This window comes from Phyllobates terribilis, unplaced genomic scaffold (genome assembly GCF_046119375.1).
Source record: "Phyllobates terribilis strain yellow unplaced genomic scaffold, ASM4611937v1 Scaffold_12__6_contigs__length_324123572, whole genome shotgun sequence".
Lineage (NCBI taxonomy): Eukaryota > Metazoa > Chordata > Amphibia > Anura > Dendrobatidae > Phyllobates > Phyllobates terribilis.
In genome coordinates, this window is record NW_027362772.1 from 144,624,459 (window position 1) to 144,646,089 (window position 21,631).

A 21,631-nucleotide genomic window follows, 5' to 3' on the forward strand; every position below is an offset into this window, starting at 1 on the left:
GAACAGTCGTTTACTGAAAACAGCAGTTTGTGCTTCAGAGCTGAAATGACAAATCAAAAATGAAATTACAGGGACCCAAAATATTTCATTCTAAAGATTCTTCTAATTTGGACTAATGGTGTGACGGTGACACATTTCGTTTATTGGCATCCTAGATCTTTGGGCTACACATCCGCCTAAATGATACTCACACGAAATGCAAGAGCTTCTTTTCCTGACCTATGGCAGTGAGGCTGGGCATCCTACAGTTGGATATCCTGGTGTATAGGCTAGGCGCTTCACACTGCCCAGCTTTATATGGCCTCAGCTCTATGGGAACAGTAAAATACTGTTCTGGCTTCTTAATCTCATTAAGCCCTTCTTTGGCATGGTGGATGTGGTCTGCAATGCTCACATTTCTACAATCGAGCACCAATTTATTAAACAGCTCATACATTATGGACAGGTTAGGCTTCAAAGTCTCAACAAAATTCCGACTTTTACTAGTTTTACTAATGATACTGTTATAAGAGAAAGTTCATGGACATCATGTAAACTGCTAGAAAAAAGCACTTAGCATGAAATGTGTTAGCCTCTGTCACATGTATGGTCAGTGGTCATAAAGGGGATCTGTCGGCTTTTCTATGGCACGAAAGGCTAATCCATGCGCTTGTGTGCCGTTTTTGTTTATGGAGAGAACATGGACAAATTATAGTCTATGGCCTTTTTCACAATAAATTATTTTTTTATGAACTGTTGGGTCGCAAATAAATGAAGGAAGCATGTCCTATTGGCAAACCAAACTCACAGGTCAGTAAAGGGGTCTGTGATGCGATTGGACAGCACACAAATGTCATCAGTGTTGCATCCATGTTCTGTTTGTTTGAGGATCTAAGAGGGAACATTTCTCCTTGTGTAGAGTCTTAAGTTAGTGCAAGGAGACTTATAGGCCAAGCAATGCTCTTTTCTGGAAAATTTAATATGCAAATGGCTCCATCAGATCTTCAGTGCCACCTATTGGATTTAGCAATCTAAAAGTCAATGTCTACCCTTTAAAAGAGGCTTGCAACATGACTTAGGATAAGAAGCCAAACCAGATACTCTAGTTGCAGACACGTGTTTTAGAGTGTTTGCCCCTCATCGGTACAAAGATCTAATTTGCATAGAGGCTTGTAACATGACTTAGGATAAGAAGCCAAACCAGACACTCTAGTTGCAGACACGTGTTTTAGAGTGTTTGCCCCTCATCAGTACAAAGATCTAATTTGCATAGAGGCTTGTAAAATGACTTAGGATTAGAAGCCAAACTAGACACTCTAGTTGCAGATGTAGCGCCCCGAGGGTTCGGTTGCTACAGGGGTATTGCACCTCAACCAGAGGTGTGATATTCCACTCCCAGGTAAGGATGAAGTGTGGACCAGGGCTCAGTTAGCTGCATGCACACACTCACCCCATTTCCGGGTTACAGATCAACGGTGCTCCCATTTTGCAGGCACAACTGACCATGTCCCTGGCTGGAGTGGGGAGGGGGGAGAGAACCCAGTGGTGTAGGAGTAGATAGGGGACGGTTTCTGGAGCACAGGAAGGAGCTCATTGGGTGCAGGTCACCTGAGCTCAGACACAGAGAAGCAGATAAAAGGTGGGAGCCATCTTAGTCAGGTGTGAAGTTCAGTTCAGAGTTCAGTTCAGTCAGAGCTGACAGGGAGCAGCAGCTCAGCCTGAGCTTAGCTCCACGAGGCAGGCCTAGAGAGAAGGCCGGGGCCAGAGAGGAGAAGAGGAGAAGGAGAAGAAAGGAAGGAGAAGAGACAGAGGAGTGGAAGGGCTCCAGAAACAAGAAGGCAGAAGGGACCCTACAAGTGCAGAACAGTCAGCAACAATTGCAAACCCCTTTATATCGGGTAAAAGGGTCAGGCTGTGGAAAGGTACCGGATCCCTAAATTGGTGGAGGCGAATCTACCCTCAGCCAAGAACCGGAGGTCGTGACCATTTATTGGTGCGACCCCCCGCTAAACCTGCTAGGAAGGCACCATCTAGGATAGCGGGAAGTGAAGGCCAACGCTTACCCGACACGGTCCGCGGTAGCCGCGCAGAAGTCAGGACACTGGTGGGGCACGAGAGGCCAGAGAAAGGACAGAAGGAGGCTCTGTGCCATACTCCTGAATTGCCTGGGGGTTGACCGAGCTCCTCACCTGGTGGACGCAGCACGGCTCGGGCAGTCCTTGCTGACAGAAGTGACTTGGATAACAACTGTGAGTAAAAGACCCTGGACTGCATCATTGGACTCTGTGTGATTTCTGCTGCGCCAGCACCATCACCCCCAGCATCCCCTTACACTGCCCTGAGGCTACACTCTTCCCATGGGGAGTTATCCTACCCCTGTGCTGCACACCAACACCAGCCTCAGCGGTCTTCCTTGCAGCGGCGGTTATCTCCGACCGCAATCCACGGGTGGCGTAGTCGGACATTCAAAACACTGATAAATAGACTGCCGCCATTTGGTCTGACCACCCTGAGCCACGGGATCGGGTTGCCACTACTACCCCCAGCATCGTACAGAAGCCCGGTTCCGGGTACCCCACGGCCCAGGGGGCAAGTCACAGACACGTGTTTTAGAGTGTTTGACCCTCATCAGTACAAAGCTCTGATTTGACTGGATGAGAGGCTTCCACCAGGGGTGTAAGGGGTAAGAGTGCCAGGCCAGAATAAGGAGACTTATAGGCCATGCAATGCTTCTCTGGGAAATTCGATATGCAAATTGCTTTTTCAGAGAGGAAGAGAAGAGGAACTCTAGTGCCACCTATTGGATGTAGCAATCCTAAAAGTTAGGCTTTTTATCTGATGCCATGTGGCAAGACTTGCTTAAAATTGCAACATCCAATAGGTGGTACCAGAGATTGACTCCTCTTCCTCTCTGAAAATGCTATTTGCATACTGTCTGTTTGAATTATAGATGTGTGAATTCGACCTAAGGCATTAATACATGCAATCATTTCATCAGAAGCCTTGGACAAGCAATATGGCCGCCATAATACCTCCATTAAGGTAAAAAAAAATATTGCTGCTTTTTAGTTTAGTACCTGTATTCTTTATATTACATTTTCCAATTTTACTCATATATACTCTGAAATGTATTGTGTGCTTGGTCTCATAGTATGGTGAGCCACTATGACTTGTCACATTATCGGTTAGTGAGATTGATGGTGTCCTGGCCATTAGCACCAGGAGGAGGTGCCAGCATCGGTGTGGGCCTGGCCTATGCGGTAGGTAGGCTTGACCGACAATATCATTCCTGTTTTAGGGTACTGGGCTAGGATAGTTGCCGGTCGGTCTTGCCAAGTAAAAGACAGCTTGTAGGGCTCTGTGTAGGCTGCCGCTGACATATTATGGGCTGAGTGTGATGCTGGTCTGGCGTGGAGTCAGTCCTAGGGAGTCTATAGTGGCTGTAAGAGAAATATTAGCTCATAAGGGACCAAACATGGTTTAGGGTTATGTAGGGTAAAGTTGGGCCTGGTAGAACCTGTGAGGAACATCAGCCTGAGGGAGGCTGGTGACCAAAGTGTAGTCGGAGATATACAGCTGTAAGGTCCATGTGGTGGATGGGACGGATTGGCCCAGCTCAGTAGTGAAATAAATGACGGTGGAAAGAAGGGTTGTTTTAGGAATTGTAGCTAATGCTTCGTGTAGAAGTTGCCCTTGAGTTGTCACTGTTTTTGGGCAAAGTTCCAGAGAGCAATGTGAAGACAGAAGCCTGTATGAAGCCAACATATTGGCCTGTTCCCACAGTAGTCGTCATGACATTTTTAACAGTCCTGCACAGCAAATTGCCAAGTTATGCATTGGGTGAATTGTTATATAATTTAACTAGACTGATCTGACCTTCAGGCTATAAAAGCAGAACGACCGTCCATGTGGTGGTTTAATGGACACAATGAGGAATATTTATCAATGTCTAATTTTTGGACAATGTAAACTTAGACTACTTAGTTTTAAAATTTGCCAGATTTATCATAGTGGTTCATGCTATTTGATAAAATGTGGGAAATCTTTAGACTGTCTAGTCTAAGTTTAGTTAGTTTATATTTGTAGCTTACTTTGAGCAAGAAATTTGTGCCACAATGTTGTGGCATTTTTGGTGCACAGTGACTTATGTTAAGCCATAGTATTCTAAGTGAATGACCATTTCTGAAAAGCTGCACCCCTACATCACACAAAACGTAGTGTCTTAATCACATAAATATGGTACAAGTCATAAAGGACAGGGGTTTTTATGTAAAATGGCACATTTAGTTTAGTAAATCTTCCACATTATTCACTGTCAACTGATTTTCTAGAAACAGATCAACAGACTTTTTAGATGAAGAGAAGTCCACCCTATGTATTCTCCCTTTTACAGAATTCTCTGCCAACCATACCTGTGCTGGTCTGTTGTTGGGCAATATTTACTTGCTGAAGCCTATACATCTCTACTTGCCCGCAAAGACCCAAATTTTTCCCTACAATCCTAAACTTAAATTCTCACTACAACAAACATTGCATAAATCAAAAGTTGAAACCAATATAAGAAACTTTGTAATATATCTTATAGGAGAAATATACTTCTTTTTCTTCTGAACTCATCATCATCTCTGAAAAAGCAACTCAACTCCAATTTGCTGAAAGCAATATGGATTACCAGCATAGTGAGGTGTCAGGTTACACCTCCTACTATATTTTATGGAGAGGGGATTGAGAAAAAAGAAGCAGAGTGAGACACAGACAGATTGTGCTGAGCTTTCTATCAAGTCTTTTACCTCACCCCAGAGTTGGATTCTACACTGCTCAGCGCTGCTGTAAAATGTCCTCCATGCTGCTTCTGTCTGAATGCTAAGGAATACAGAGCAGCAATCACTCTGAATGGGGTGTGGTGTGTATGAGAGACATCATAGTAGCTGGTTTCCTCCCACCAGCTCAGAGTCAATTGTAAGTTAAGCGATAGAGCCTGCAGAAGGAAATCTGGTGAAACTGCAGGATATAAGTCATATAATAGCCAGACATAGTATTATTCCTCATGCCTTACATATAATGGATAATTCTAAGAAGTTAATTCAAAGTATAATTACCCTTTAAATAAATATATTGTACATGCAAGAGGACAATTATCTGGAATATAGTACTTTTTGCCCATAAAGTCACTCCTTTCATCCCGTTCTCTTATGGGCAGGATGAATTCTGCTTTTTTTTTTTTTTAATTGACATGTAAAAATTATTTTAGATGCTTAGTACCAACAGAAGGAAAAATGTCACTTCCTCTGCGGAATCACAAGTAAGTGACTGTTGCTAATGAGAGCTGAATTTTTGGATTTCATATAATTGCACCAAAAGGAATATTTTGCTTATAATATTTACTGTGCTCAGATGTAGATGATGTCAGTAGCAGCAGCTGCAGGGTGGGATTTGGATGGTCAATGTCTGTTTACACACAATGCACATGGATAGTGTACGTGTATGCATGAGATGTCGGGAAACGTCACCTGACGTATAGATGGATGCCATAGAATATATGGTGAAGCAGCATGAACATGACCTTAGATGGCATCATAAACTCCCTTATTCGGATATTTATTGACATCATTCAATTAAGGACTTAGACAGACAGCAATTTTGTTATTATAGACCGTCTACATCAGTGCACAGATTTCCTACAGGTCTGTATTACAGACCCTAATGCAATCTACATGCCTCCATGGAATATCATTATTATTTATTAGTATAGCGCCATTTATTCCATGGCGCTTTACATGTGAGGAATATGTAAATTTTCTATTAGAGAAGAAGAGGACAAGAGCTATAGTGCCCCCTATTGGAAGCTGCAAACTTAAAAGTCAATATCGACCCTTTAATGAACCTTGCCACATGACATGATTAAAGCCAAACTATGCATTCTATTTGCAACCAAGTGTTTCTGGATAATTGCCCGTCATCAGTGCAAAGCAGGAGGTTTTTTCGTGACCTATGACAGTCTACGGAGCTGATCACATGGAAGATTTTTTAATTGGTCTGTGCAAAATCACGGAGACATGTCCAATATTGATCCGAATGTCGAATCAAAATCGGCAATGCAAGTCTGAGGGTGAGTGAAAAAATCTGTCTGCATTCAGGTGCCATCCATGTGATGTCCGTTATTCACAGACTGATAAACTGGAGAAGGTGAGAAAAAAAAAAGTCTGATGAAATTCTGACCAAACTCTGATGAAAATCACTGATGAAACTTGGCCTGTTTTTCTTGTATGTAAAAAAAACCTGACGTCTGAATGAGGCCTAAATCAATTGAGAAGGCTTGTTAAAGAGTCAATATCATCTTTAAAGTGGTGGTCTGAAATTCATCCCAAATCCCTATTTAATGTCATAATCTAAACTACTTTCATTTGAAAATCCCCAGTGCATGCTGGGATACTCAAACAAGCCGTCATCAGGGGGCAAAGACTGAGGTCACTGCCTATCAGGAATTCTGTTGCCTTCTACAGTTTGACCACTAGTGGCCACTATTGTTCACTTTAATAATTGTGCTGCAGTTTCACTCCTTACCAGTGGAGGCTTTTGTTGTGTTCTACAATTGCCATTTTCCGAGATTGCGGATTCAGAATCTATGGAATCCATCTTGTTTGCTGTTTGGACCTATTTAAAGCCGCATGGGTCTCTCACTCATTGCTTGAGTATTGTGTCTAGCTGTTAGCTAAGCTTCAGTCTCCAGCTCCTGAACATTCTTACCCAGTCTGCTCTAATTTATCTTCGGATTGTTTCCACAAATCCTTGCTATCTCCAAGAACTTCTACTACTGCTTGCTGTTCCTGCTTGTGCTCCTTCGACCACTGGTTTCCAGCAGTACTATGCCAGTATCGTAACACTGCCGCAGCCAATTCCCCCCTCCCTGAAGCAAAGTGTCATCAGTGACACTCATTTCAGGGGCTGGGCTAGTCCCTGCACAATGTGTACTATGTGATGTGCACAATCACAGTGCGCTCTATCGCCAGCGCAGATCAGTAGCAGTAACCATCTGGCAACAGAGTGAACTGTCAGTGTGGGTTGTAAGAGTACCCGGTGTGCAGAGACCAGCGCCACCCTTGGAAGTGACGTTACTTGTGGGGACAGCAGTGGTCTCTGCATGCTAGGTATTCTGACAACGCACTCTGTTGTTGGCTTATTACTGCTGATCTGAGCCGGCAACAGTAGGCGCACTGTCATTGCGCACATCATGCAGCAACTGGTCCAGCCCCTGAAACGAGAGTCACTAATAACGCTTAATTTCAGGTAGGGAGCAGAGTCTGCGGCAGTCTCTGCCCCCTGATGACGACTCGTTTGAGTACCCTAGCTTGCACTGGGATTCTCAAACGAAGCGTCACCAAAAAGGAAGTAGGAAATATAAAAGAAAAGCCGTTAGATAGTGTACAGAGAGAAGGATAAGTATTTTTTAATTCAAGTACAGTATATTAGAAAATAGTTGAGATTATGACATTAAATAGATAGGGATTTTGGATGAAAATTTATTTGGATTTCGGACTACCCCTTTAATGATCATCTTATGCACCGAATTAGCGGCATCTTACAGCATCTGCCTTATCAGAAATATGTAGAATTGAGATCTTCACCAGACATACATTATTTCCGGACTGTCACCTGTTACTGACAGAGTAGCTTGTTAGAGGTCTACTAATGATGTACGATAATGGCTTGCTGCGAGGATCTGTATTTTATCATTTTGTGACATACAGCTCGGAAGACACAAAACCATTCACTGTTCTAAACTAAGAAAGCGATAGCAAAAAAAATCAGCATCCAGCATATGGTGTGTCCTCTATATTCGAGCAGCCCAGGCATTGTTCTCAGGCAGCAGTGCTGGCCAAACAAAGCCCCCGTAGGCTGCGAATTGTGCTGTCTCTTTTAGCTACAACTTATATGGATTAGAGGCTCACAACAGGGGACTGATATTTTCAAGAATGTGGTAAATATATAATACATGGATTTAGACAAATGGTATGATAGGTATATTGGTGGTATTATTCTTCGCTTGCCAGGAAGAGGATTTATTGTTATTATTTAGTATTTTTGTTATAATAAATAAATAAAATACAAAAATCCATTAAAAAAAGAAATCACCAAATCTGTAAAAAGCTATAGATGCTAAAATATGGCCACACCAGGATTATACAGCCAGCGATGCAGATGGCTGTCACCCTCCCATACGTAAATGGCACCAGCATACCCCCATTAAACTTTACAAGAAAAGACCTGAAAGTCCGTGAGAAACCCATCATATGGCTTATATTTACGTTTAAATGGGTTTTCTTGCCATCGGAATTCGTTTTAAGAAGATCGATTCACATCTGTTATTTCTACAATCCAACCTTTTTTTTAAGTTCCTTGGCAGCCCCTACAATTAAACACTGGAGACGCAAGGAAGCATTCGCCAAGATGAGGCCCTATATGATACTCAGGCAAACACCACTCGTCCTGGTATGACTGTGAGCAATGAGAGGGAATAACAGGAGGACACGGTCAATGGAATTCCTTGTGTGGCATGTATAATTGAGATTAAAGGGAAACTCCGGTAAAACTTAGTTACCCATTTTAATTATTCATTGACACATTCTTTTTCCAAGCGGAATAAATCTGAGCCAATGGGCGACTATAATGAACCTCTACGCTCCAGTGCAGACACATACCATCTACACAACTGCAGCACGTCCACCGCAAGCAATGGTGAAGTGACTGGGGCTTCCTAGCACCAGATAGAGGAAAGCATGGGGAGAGGAGACGCTACCTCCCTAATGGGGCTTTTAAAACCTTACATACATCTTATATGCAAAAAGATTACAAGATGGAAATTCTATGCAGGTTTTATCTTTTTTTTTTTTAGTATGGATACTTTTATTTTATTTGTAAGGTTGAAATTTCTACAACTATTAATTTATCCCAAAACGTATGTATCCTTCGATCAAGCATACACCCTATAATATACCCATTACTGACGCATAATGAACTTGTACTGAAACTTTCATAAATTAGAGATGGAGACATCCCGGTATACTTAGGATCACGTTAGCATCAGGATACAATGAAAAATGTCTCCCTTCCCCCCATCCTAAATAATAAGGGTTAAGTGGACCACAGTGAACCGAGCACAATGCCCCCATTAGCAGATGATTAGTTTTCCCTAAACATAGGAAGCTAAGTCCGCTCTGAACAACTCTGTAAAACTAAGAGTATCATGGACGAAAACTAGAATAAAAAGTGACTAACGCATTTCAGACCAGTTAAGTCATTGCTACCTGGTCTTTTTTGTTGTTTATACTTTTAAGCTACTTAGTATCAATTTGTATCAACAACACCTTACAGTGCGACTGTGTTACATAGTCTGCCCTTTGCTTATTTGCTCTTTATCTGTGATTTTCAGAAGAATTTTACATATAAATACACAGATTTTACCCTTTGTCACAACTCATTGTGAAATGGCAACGATTTTACGTTAGATTTTATGTTAGATTTTACGTTATCACGGTGTACAAATGATGCAAATAAAAATAAAGAGTAACTGGTAGTTTCAGCTCCGCTCCATCTGAATGAATGGTAATGGAATAAAAAGATGAAAGCAAAAGAGAAGAATGAAAGGTATGCGAAGGGCGAAGACCCCCCTTACATGCAGAGGAAAGGGTCTCTTTAAAGAAGTGCTTACCCTATACACATTCTCTGTCAGTCTGTTCACCTCATCGGACCTGGACATGTTGCTTGGCTTGATGCTGTTCACATGGGATTTAGATGACGGACACAAGGCTGGATCCCTGGAGATGTGGAGACAGAAGGTGTCACGGTGATGGTGACCACTGACCACTGCTCTGGTGTGGAGGGCTGGCAGTGGGAGGGAGGAGAAGGGCCTGGGGAGGAAACAGGATGGGAGGGAAGGAGAAAACAGCCTCAGACAAAAGTTCTACAGCTCAGAATAAAAAAAAAAAAACTTCCAGCCAATAAGAGTTTTGCTTGGCTGTCACCCAGCTGACTGTGAGCTCTGCATAAAGGGAGGATTCTGCCTGACAGAAAAGGAGGGGCTCATCCTCTAGACATCTGGAGGGGTTTCTGAACCTTCAAGCCTTTGACTTCATCCATAGACTCTTTCATCTTTCCCCTTACACACCAAATTCCCCTGCGAATGAATGGGAGACAAGACACTGCAAACAGTCTAATCCTGGAACCAGAAGTCTCCATGTTTGCAGGAATGAATGGAGCTATGTTTTAAGGAATATTTTCCCATTTTCCTAAGTGGCCGCTTTGGACAAGAGTTTGCTTGTCTCATGTCAGCCGTATGAAGGGGAACTTTACATCTATATAGAGGGCAGGAACTAAAGAAGTCACTTACACAGAAGCTCATCTACTGGTAGACTTTATTATGTGATATTAAGGAACGGCTTAACAGCAAAAATACTTATTACAGTGTAGAGTCGACATACAGATGTACAAGGTGGTAGGTGCCGCAATGTAGGAACATTAATGGAAGCACTTAGATGAAACAAATGTAATGAACAAACAATGTAATAAAATGTAAATAAACGTCTTTTGTTGTGTCAGTGTGTAAGTTTACCCATATAATCTGCTGTGATGAATTTCATCATTAATTCAACTGTATACCTACTTTTACACCACTACATACAGTACAGACCAAAAGTTTGGACACACCTCATTTAAAGATTTGTCTGTATTTTCATGACTTTGAAAATTGTACATTCACACTGAAGGCATCAAAACTATGAATTAACACATGTGGAATTATATACTTAACAAAAAAGTGTGAAACAACTGAAAATATGTCTTATATTCTAGGTTCTTCAAAGTAGCCACCTTTTGCTTTGATGACTGCTTTGCACACTCTTGGCATTCTCTTGATGAGCTTCAGGAGGTAGTCACCGGAAATGGTCTTCCAACAATCTTGAAGGAGTTCCCAGAGATGCTTAGCACTTGTTGGCCCTTTTGCCTTCACTCTGCGGTCCAGCTCACCCCAAACCATCTCGATTGGGTTCAGGTCCGGTGACTGTGGAGGCCAGGTCATCTGGCGTAGCACCCCATCACTCTCCTTCTTGGTCAAATAGCCCTTACACAGCCTGGAGGTGTGTTTGGGGTCATTGTCCTGTTGAAAAATAAATGATGGTCCAACTAAACGCAAACCGGATGGAATAGCATGCCACTGCAAGATGCTGTGGTAGCCATGCTGGTTCAGTATGCCTTCAATTTTGAATAAATCCCCAACAGTGTCACCAGCAAAGCACCCCCACACCATCACACCTCCTCCTCCATGCTTCACGGTGGGAACCAGGCATGTAGAGTCCATTCGTTCACCTTTTCTGCGTCGCACAAAGACACGGTGGTAGGAATCAAAGATCTCAAATTTTTACTGATCACACCAAAGCACAGATTTCCACTGGTCTAATGTCCATTCCTCGCGTTCTTTAGCCCAAACAAGTCTCTTCTGCTTGTTGCCTGTCCTTAGCAGTGGTTTCCTAGCAGCTATTTTACCTTGAAGGCCTGCTGCACAAAGTCACCTCTTAACAGTTGTTGAAGAGATGTGTCTGCTGCTAGAACTCTGTGTGGCATTGACCTGGTCTCTAATCTGAGCTGCCTTTAACCTGCGATTTCTGAGGCTGGTGACTCGGATAAACTTATCCTCAGAAGCAGAGGTGACTCTTGGTCTTCCTTTCCTGAGGCGGTCCTCATGTGAGCCAGTTTCTTTGTAGCGCTTGATGGTTTTTGCAACTGCACTTGGAGACACTTTCAAAGTTTGCCCAATTTTTCGCACTGACTGACCTTCATTTCTTAAAGTAATGATGGCCACTCGTTTTTCTTTACTTAGCTGCTTTTTTCTTGCCATAATAAAAATTCTAACAGTCTATTCAGTAGGACTATCAGCTGTGTATCCACCAGACTTCTGCACAACACAACTGATGGTCCCAACCCCATTTATAAGGCAAGAAATCCCACTAATTAAACCTGACAGGGCACACCTGTGAAGTGAAAACCATTTCCGGTGACTACCTCTTGAAGCTCATCAAGAGAATGCCAAGAGTGTGCAAAGCAGTCATCAAAGCAAAAGGTGGCTACTTTGAAGAACCTAGAATATAAGACATATTTTCAGTTGTTTCACACTTTTTTGTTAAGTATATAATTCCACATGTGTTAATTCATAGTTTTGATGCCTTCAGTGTGAATGTACAATTTTCATAGTCATGAAAATACAGAAAAATCTTTAAATGGGAAGGTGTGTCCAAACTTTTGGTCTGTACTGTATATATATGTATATATATATATAACCACATCTACCCCAATTTATCATATTGTCTTAGTATTAATATATATACACACACACACATGTGCGTGTGAATATATAGTATAAAACTCTCCACAGTTCTGCACCACCCTACATCTCCTCCCTAATCTCTGTCTACCAACCTACCCGTCCTCCACAGTTTTGCACCACCCTACATCTCCTCCTTAATCTCTGTCTACCGCCCTACCCGTGCCCTCTGTTCCACTAATAACTGAAAACTAACATCCTCAATAATCCGAACCTCCCAATCCCATCTCCAAGACTTCTCTTGTGCTGCGCCACTTCTCTGGAATGCACTACCCAGGACAATTCGATTAATTCCCAATACCCACAGTTTTAAAGTACCAATCCAGTATTTTTTATTTTTTTTTACAGCGCTGCCATGAGGTCATATACTCACCCTCCAGTGACTCCACCGTTTTTCGGTTCCGCTCCGATCCTGCAATGCCATCTTGTGAGCACAGCTTCTGATTGGCCGGAATTCAGAAACTACATCACAAGCTCTCAATGTAAGTATATGAGAGCCAGAATGAGGCCAGAACGAGGCTCTGGTAGACTTGTATTGAGAAGTGACCTCCGCGCAGCTCCATCAAACACTGGAGCTGACAACAGATTACTTTTTGCTGGAGAACGACAGGAGTGACGCTGGAAACGGATGAAGACAGTGGCAGGTGAGTATCAGACAGGGGTCAGGGAGTAACATTTAAATCTCCACTCCAGCGGTGCAATAAAAACGTTGGAGTCGTGCTTTAAGCATGCCCTAGTAGAGCACTTCTTTAGACTGGCCTGTCACCTCACCTCACTTATTTGAGCATCCTATTTATTATATTGATGCCGGACCATACAACACAAGCACTTTTTCTTTACCATATACGTTTCATTTCCACCCTATTTCCTCATAGAGTGATAAACTTGATTATAGAACTATATTAATAACTATACTAGGGAACAACTGACATATATTTATCAGGTCTAACAAACAGGAGTCAGGTTTACTAGAGGTATAAATTTGTAGTCAAGTCTAAGATTTCCTAGATTCGATATACTGTAAATCTATTTCTGTCAATTTTCTGGCTTAAATACATTGAAAACTATGTAATTCTGGCAGAAAGTTGAGTCTTGGAAGACCCTGCATAGCTTTTCCATCACGTCCAGATATAGACTCATCTAGTTAATTACTTTACTGTACAAGAAAAAGGCAGAAAACACAGTGAAATTCAACCTGGCATCGTTGATGATTACAGAGTATGCAGGGCACGGGGAAGGACAGACGAGTGACCGAGACAATGCAACTCCTTCTATAATGCTCAAGTAAAGTAAAAAAAAAACCTATACTCATCTCCTGCAGGGGTTCAGGTTCAGGTTCAAGTCGGGTACAGTTCTGGTACCCGAACCGAACTTTGGACTAAAGTTCAGTCGAACCCGGACTTCCACGAGTCCACTCACCCCTACTCCTAAACGTAAGGAAAAAAATATTCAATTACTGGCCCCAGGCAGAGATCTTTAAAAGGGCTCGTGCACACAACCAATTTTCTCGGATGACTACTATCCGTGGTCCATAAAAAAAAAAAACAGATGACATTTTAACGGAATATTTCCTGATAAGGGGGATTCACAGATTTTGTTGCAGATGTGGATGTGACTTAAAATCTGTTTCATTAATCTAAGTGTGGATGTTTTGGCAGCAAGCGCAAGGATTTTAGCAAGTTCCCTACAGAACGTGACAGATACAAAACATTTTGCAACCAAATCTGTCTGTGAATTATCCTTAGTGTTAACACAAAAATACTGTAGTGTAGCTCTGGTCTTAACCCCCTGACGCGTGTGGACATAACTGACTGTGCTGCGATCTGCATGTGTGGGGAGGGTTCAGGGGCTGAGCCCACTCCATGTGTGGTAGGTGCAAGCTGTATCATACAGTTGGCATCTATCTGTAACAGCATCAGTATTGTAGCTACCCAAGGGTCAGAGGGGGCGGTTGCCCATGGCTCCTCACAGCTGCTACTCTTAACTGCTTCGACACACACAGCACACCGATACAGTTAAACTCTATGGTAAAGCAGGGAGACATATTCTCCCCGCACTACTGATCTCGGTTGAAGAAATCTGGTAAAAAAAGGCCGATCAAATGCAGATTTGTAAAAAGCGATACACCCACTCCGCACATGGTTTACCACAAATTGCTTGTTTTTTGGGCTACAAAGCTTATATTGCCAAAATCTGTTTTTGATTTCCGAACAAAGAAAAGATAATAGAAAAAAAATAAAAAAAACTTGTTCAGCAAAACTTAATACACTTCTGTATTTTTTTAAAACTACAAATTTTTTTAGAATTAATTATAATGAAAAAGTGAATAAAATAATTGGAATTAATGTATACAAAGCCTGGATAAGACAACATAGTGCCCAGATACTGTTATGTAGTGTGAACATAAATTGTGCCATGCAGAGTCAGGACGGTGACATACTGTTTCCTGCAAAATTATGTATACGATGGCCAGTTATATAAGTGCTATACAGTATGTGAATTGTCATTCAGCGCCTCTATTAACTTACTGTAAATTAATTTCAAAGTAAAATTCTAATTAGACAATCCCCTTTATATATTAAAAAAGAAAGGCGTTTTCTAGGACTTTAATTTTGGAATAAAAGCATTTTCATAAAACTGTAATTTATAGATACACAACCCACTTGCAGTTCTTTTTTATACCAGTTTTCCATATAGGATGCCAGGTCTGTTTCCCATAGAAGCACAGAAAACATACCAACCCTTATAATAAAGTAACAAAAAAGGGGAACATGATTGATCTGGGAGAGGAATTGAGTCAATAATGTAGGAAAAATTACTAAAAGTGCAAAAGTCCCACTGGTAGCCTGGCCTCTCTCTAACAGTATTTATATTTCAATACATAACTAATTTGTAAGTATCGTAAGAAAAATAAAAGATGAACACTTGGTAGGTTCCACCATTATAAGCATAAACTATAGCATATTTTGTGCATTATTTCATACATGACAGTATTCCGGATTTGTACCCTATATTTATGTGAATAGTCTAGCCAACAGCATTTCAATTAAGAAAAAATACACACTACAAGCATCTCTCCGACATGTTTCGCAACAAAACCGGCTTCATCAAGGGGGAGAGACAGAAGTGATACTGGCGTTTTACCTCCATAAATAAACTAGTCTGCATCATCAAGCTGTGACTTTTCAGTGTGAAGATTGCATCATTTTACTATTGAAACAACATTGTATCAGTCACGGGGGCACTGTGCATGGTCATCTAGCAGTTCTTAATAGCGCTTTCATTGACAGGCTTAGCACTAGCCATTCCATTTACCAGATCCCAGGGGTTGCTCTGGCCTTCACCCTTTAACCTCTGTACATGGATCTACATTTAAACAGGGGCCTCTGGGTTGGATCCACAGAGTTGCGGCTGGCTGGTGGAGCGGGCTGTTAGGGGATGATCAAGAAGCAGTGTCAATACCAGAAGACACAGAAGAGGAGCTGAAATGTCAGGCACGAGGAAAGTCTAAACACATGCCGAAGTAAGAAACTGGAATGAAACAGACTGAACAGGAGCTGAAAAATCATGTGTAAACTAGAGCAAGTTTAAACTATAACTGACACCTCCCAGCTGTATGATGATAGTTACATAGAGTGTGGTGCCATCCCATTGGCTACAGCATGGAACTGATTACTCCTGCTGGACAGCACACACACCCATACTGCCAGACTAGGTAGCACTACAGGTTCCAGCCTCTGAAGTCACTGTGACTGGACAGCAGGGCCAGGAAGAGGGGTATGTCGGTTTAGGCACCCATCTAGGTCGCTACCTCTTGCATCCCTGAGTGGAACAGCCTTTGAAAAAAAAAAAATAAATAATGGCACTGTTGAATGCCTGTGGCCAACCGGCACCTTCCTCTGGCCACAGAAATTCAGTACACTGATGTCCGGGCACAGGCACACAGGTGAGTGGTGTCAGTGAGTCACTGCCACCGCTCACCCCTTCTCTCTGCCTGCACCCCGGCTGTTGTTCCCTCCCTGCACTCAATTGTATTCATATCTGTAAGACGCTAATACAATTGATGTGAGCGCCACCTGGTGCAGGAGCAGAGGAGCTGTAATCAGCTTCTTGATCCATCGGGAACTCCATTAGTATGCAGGCTACTCCCAGACTGTTGGAGATGGTGCACGTAGAGGACATCAGATGACATCACTGTATCGCACCATGTAGCATCCATTGCTATCCTGGATATTAAAGCAGACTGAGGCTGCGCTGGATGGGAAGCCTTGATCAGGTGACTTTAAGGTGTTTTTTTTTAATACTTATATTATTTGGCTCCTAAAAGGGGGCATCAAATGAGGGGCTGTGTTAAGTTCTTGTTAAGGAAAGAAAAGTTTATTTTTGGACTTTGGTCTCACTCATTCATCTCTACCTCATATGGTCCTGGCCTTCCATATCATACAGCAGTGTACGGTCTGCAGAGGCGTATTGCCAAGGTAACAGCCTTACACACCTAGCCAGGAACCGCATTTTCCTGTAGTGTGGCTGATGCTGTTTATGGCTGTGGTGGCTGTGGATGATGCTCCCCTCGCCTACGACTGCCGCCCTACACCACATTACAAATATGTCACTAGAACTGGAATACGTCACCAGAACCACCATCAGTACTTGAATATATCACCAGAACCACTATTAGTTTTGTGCAAGCTGTATTTGTTGCAAGACGGATGCAAAAACCATCATACATACCTCTTTTTCTATAATGGGGTCTGTTTGTTTCAATTAGAGTATCTGCCAAATGTTGGACACCTTAATGGCCCCGATTATAGTTACGTTTTATTAGTTTCCATGATTATCCTTGGGTCTGACATATAAAATATAGCACGTCAGGGATGAATATCACTATTTGTCCCCTGTATTGTGTAAATGATCAGGAAACAATTAATGATTCTATATCTAATTTTGAAATTACATTCCCTGTTAAGTCACACCCTTAAAGTACACCTATTTTTTTACTTTTGCTGGCATTTTTGGTGAAAAAGGTATCAATTGTAGTGGAAGTGGTCAAGGCTTGTTATCTGACCCATCAGAGAGGGGTGCGTTAGAAGTCCTGTTACCTTAGTCTCTGACCCATTCCTTTGATTTGGGGTGGGTGGGCTTCATCTCCCTAAGGCACCAAAAAACCTTGTCCCGGCCCTTTGGGACAAGAGTCAGAGGCATCCAGAGCTTATGGTCTTGACATCTCCTTCACCACCAGTGCCACCCAAAGAAGGAATATGGCGGCACCTAGTGGGAGAAGCAGATGTCATAAGATTATCTTGCTACTGAGTTGCAGCTTGATGATACAGCCTAGTCTATCTATTTCGGAGGTGCGATAGGGCTGAACTCCGTTCACACTTATGTCCCTTCCCTTGATGAAACCAGTTGGCAGTGAAATGCATGGGGGGGACGTCTGTTATGTATGTTTTATTTTAATTCACATTCTTTGAGTCAGGCTGCTCATATAAATATGTGGCACAAATCCGGAATACTGTCCTGTATGAATTAATACATAACATATGCTATAGGTCAGGCTGACAATGATGGAACCATTTTCTTATGATCCTTACAAATACATCATTTTCAATAGTTATGTCTACAAATATAAATAATAAAAGTGAACTTTTATCGATCTGTTAGAAAGAGGTTTGTTTACTAGTGGGGGGTTTTGCCCTTCTAATAATTATTCTAACCCTTATAAGAGTTTCATTTTTATTTGGTTGGTTGCTCAACTCAGTTTATTGTTTAACCAAGCACCACTATATAGATACAGTTATAAATGTGCCTCGGTACTGCGCCTTCCTCCCATTTAAGTGACACAATCACTTCATATTGTTTTGGGTGTGAGGCAAGGAAAATTATTTTAATAAGACCACTTTAATAGTAAGGGTACACTGCCAACATCATATGGCCCTTCCCCCAAAAAGAACTAAACCCTATTGATATTTACAACCTATGATCAAAAAATAATGGTCAGTGTGGGCTGTGCAGGTTTTGGGAGAGTGTGGCGCCCTGCTGCGTACAGGTGCCACAGAACCCAGTAGGGTGCATGGATGAACTTCTCCACAAGAGGCCCTCATTACATTCACACACCTTCACCCTACCACCTCAGACCAGCAGAGGGAGCCCGTTAGGGATATAAATAGGGAGGGTGGAGCCATGCAGCTCAGTTAGTTCTGTGAGAAGTCAGAAGTTAGTTCAGAGAGAGCGTGCTGACGCTGAGAGCAGCGAACACGCAGCTCATCTGCTGCTGCCGTAGTGAGGGCCCTGAGTATGGCCGACGGAAAGGAGGAAAGGAGAGAGGAGTTGAGGGGGCAGAGGAGCGTACCAGGCTCACCCCAAACTATACACCGGACACCGGGTCCACGCCTACAGGGACCCTTTATACCCAGTAGGGACCACCGGATACCCGGAGGACTACAGGTCCCAGGTCGACCAACGCTGACTATTGTACCAGGGCTAGGCGTCGCGGAGGCCCCAGCATCCAGGGAGAGTGATCTCCAAGAGAAGGCCCTACCACCAGGTCAACAGGTGCAAGAGAGAGAGACAGTAATTAAGCTAGGCCTAGCTCCAGGCAGGTCAGAAGCTTAGCAAGTGGAAGCAACGGATCAGAAGGCCCTATACCCGCTCACTGGGGAGAGTCCAGAAGTGCACCCTGTGTACCGAGTACCCTGGACCATACCTGCATCTACACCAGTAAAGGTACCGAAGCGAACCCCCATGTGAGTGTCCGTCATTTCTTCCTGAACCGTCCTGGTCGTCTCTCCCCTGTACCACCATCCATTACCCATTGCCCTGAGGCCCGCTCAACCTGTGGGGAGCCGTTCCATCACAAGCTGCCCTACCATCTGCCACAGAGGACTGCTCCGCAGCGGCGGCTCCCTTTAGCCGCATTCCACAGGTGGCGTCACGAACACTTTACAAATCCCCTATAAATAATTCCCCTTTTGGGTGGCCACCCTAGGCCACGGACCAGGCCAGCCACCATGATATCCCCCACCGGCATCCCGAGGCCCAGCTGCTGAGTACCCCACAGCCCTGGGGGCGCATCAAGAGTGTTACATTATCCTATTGATTTTTGATACTTGTTCATCGTCTGGTTTGGAAGGAATTAGTATCACATTTGATACACATGTATTTATAATTCCCCCACTGTTACCTCTTGTAATACTCTCTATTTTCTTTCTGTTCTTGCACTATCTCTTACTCATCCTATCCTTTTTCTGGGTTCCGACCATTTTTCCAACAAATGTTCAAAAGAGCAAAATCATCATTCTTTAACGGAGACATTTTCCCCCTTAACTTCTGGGACCCCCAGTAGTTCTATGTCCATTACATCCAGCGTGGGAAGGTTCTGTTATTGTAACAAAATACAGTTATATGTATGAAAGACCTTGTGATCTGCTGGATCTTCTCATATCTCACTAACTGCACATTTAATGTCTCCCACTTCCACACTACCTCCTCATCTCAGATCTACCTCTCAGATCTACCTCTCTGGCCCAGACATCACCTCTCTGCTGTCCAGAATCCCAGAGTGTCTATCAGCCACATCCTCCTTCTTCTTATCATGCTGTCTAAAACTCAAAGTGGACTCTTCATTTTTCCTCCAACTCACTCAACATCCCTAATAGACCTACAGTGCCTCGTGAAAGTATTTGGCCCCCTTGAACTTTTCTACCTTTTGCCACATTTCTGGCTTCAAACATAAAGATAAAATTCTAATTTTTGGGAAGAATCGACAACAAGTGGGACACAATCGTGAAGTGGAACGAAATTTATTGGATATTTTAAACTTTTTAAAAAAATTAAAAACTGAAAAGTGGGGCATGCAATATTATTTGGCCCCCTTGAGTTAATACTTTGTAGCGCCACCTTTTGCTGCGATTACAGCTGCAAGTCGAAGTCGCTTGGGGTATGTCTCTATCGGTCTTGCACATCAAGAGGCTGAAATTCTTGCCCATTCTTCCTTGCAAAACAGTTTGAGCTCATTGAGGTAGGATGGAGGGCGTTTGTGAACAGCAGTTTTCAGCTCTTTCCACAGATTCTCAATTGGATTCAGGTCTGGACTTTGACTTGGCCATTCTAACACCTGGATATGTTTATTTTTGAACTATTCGATTGTAGATTTTGCTTTATGTTTGGGATCATTGTCTTGTTGGAAGATAAATCTCCGTCCCAGTCTCAGGTCTTTTGCAGACTCCAACAGGCTTTCTTCCAGAATGGTCCTGTACTTGGCTCCATCCATCTTCCCATCAATTTTAAACAACTTCCCTGTCCCTGCTGAAGAAAAGCAGTCCCAAACCATGATGCTGCCACCACCATGTTTGACAGTGGGGATGGTGTTTTGAGGGTGATGAGCTGTGTTGCTTTTACGCCAAACATATCGTTTTGCATTGTGGTCAAAAAGTTTGATTTTGGTTTCATCTGACAAGAGCACCTTATTCCACATGTTTGGTGTGTCTCCCAGGTGGCTTGTAGCAAACTTCAAACGAGACTTTTTATGGATAGCTTTGAGAAATGGCTTTCTTCTTGACACTCTTCCATAAAGGCCAGATTTGTGCAGTGTACGACTGATTGTTGTCCTATGGACCGACTCTCCCACCTCAGCTTTAGATCTCTGCAGTTCATCCAGAATAATCATGGGCCTTTTGGCTGCATCTCTGATCAGTCTTCTCCTTGTTCGAGATGAAAGTTTAGAGAGACGGCCGGGTCTTGGTAGATTTGCAGTGGTCTGATACTCCTTCCATTTCAATATGATCACTTGCACAGTGACGCGCCCCCTGGGCCGCGTGGGGAACCCGGAATCGGGCCTTTTTGTGGATGCTGGGGGTTGTAGTCACCATGGCGGCGACCCGGTCCCATGGCTCAGGGTGGTCAAACCAGTGGCAGTCTATTCATGTGGTTTAATGTCCGACTACGCCACACGTGGATCGCGGTCAAGGTGTACCGCCGCTGCAAGGCAAACCGCTGAGGCTGGTGTTGTGTGCGCAGCAGAGAATGGGATAACTCTCCACGGGAGGAGTACAGCCTCAGGGCAGTAAGTGTGAACGATGGGAGTGATGGTGCACGGGCGTCCCAGTACTAGTAGTGCTGTATGCGGTGAGAAAGCACAAAGACAAGGTGTTGCAGTTCAGGTTCTTTACTCACAGTTCTCATCCACGTCACTTGTGCGCAGGTAGGACCGCCCAAGCCATGCTGCGTCCACCAGGCAGGGGCTCGACCAACCCCCAGGTGATTCCAGAGTGTGGCACAGGA

At 43.2% G+C, this 21,631-nt stretch overlaps 1 protein-coding gene across 2 annotated transcripts in view; it reads right to left on the minus strand.

The window, feature by feature from the left end:
• Window positions 1-21,631, minus strand: part of LOC141172290 (BAR/IMD domain-containing adapter protein 2-like) — a 200,227-nt gene that overhangs the window by 164,827 nt on the left and 13,769 nt on the right. Inside the window, exon 2 of one of the 2 annotated variants that reach the window (XM_073656318.1) lies at window positions 9,689-9,887. In XM_073656318.1, the coding sequence (XP_073512419.1) occupies window positions 9,689-9,736 (48 nt within the window). In that variant the 5' untranslated portion in view covers window positions 9,737-9,887. Of the gene's footprint in view, window positions 1-9,688; window positions 9,949-21,631 lie in introns of those variants that run through there. The other variant, XM_073656317.1, reaches the window with a different exon arrangement.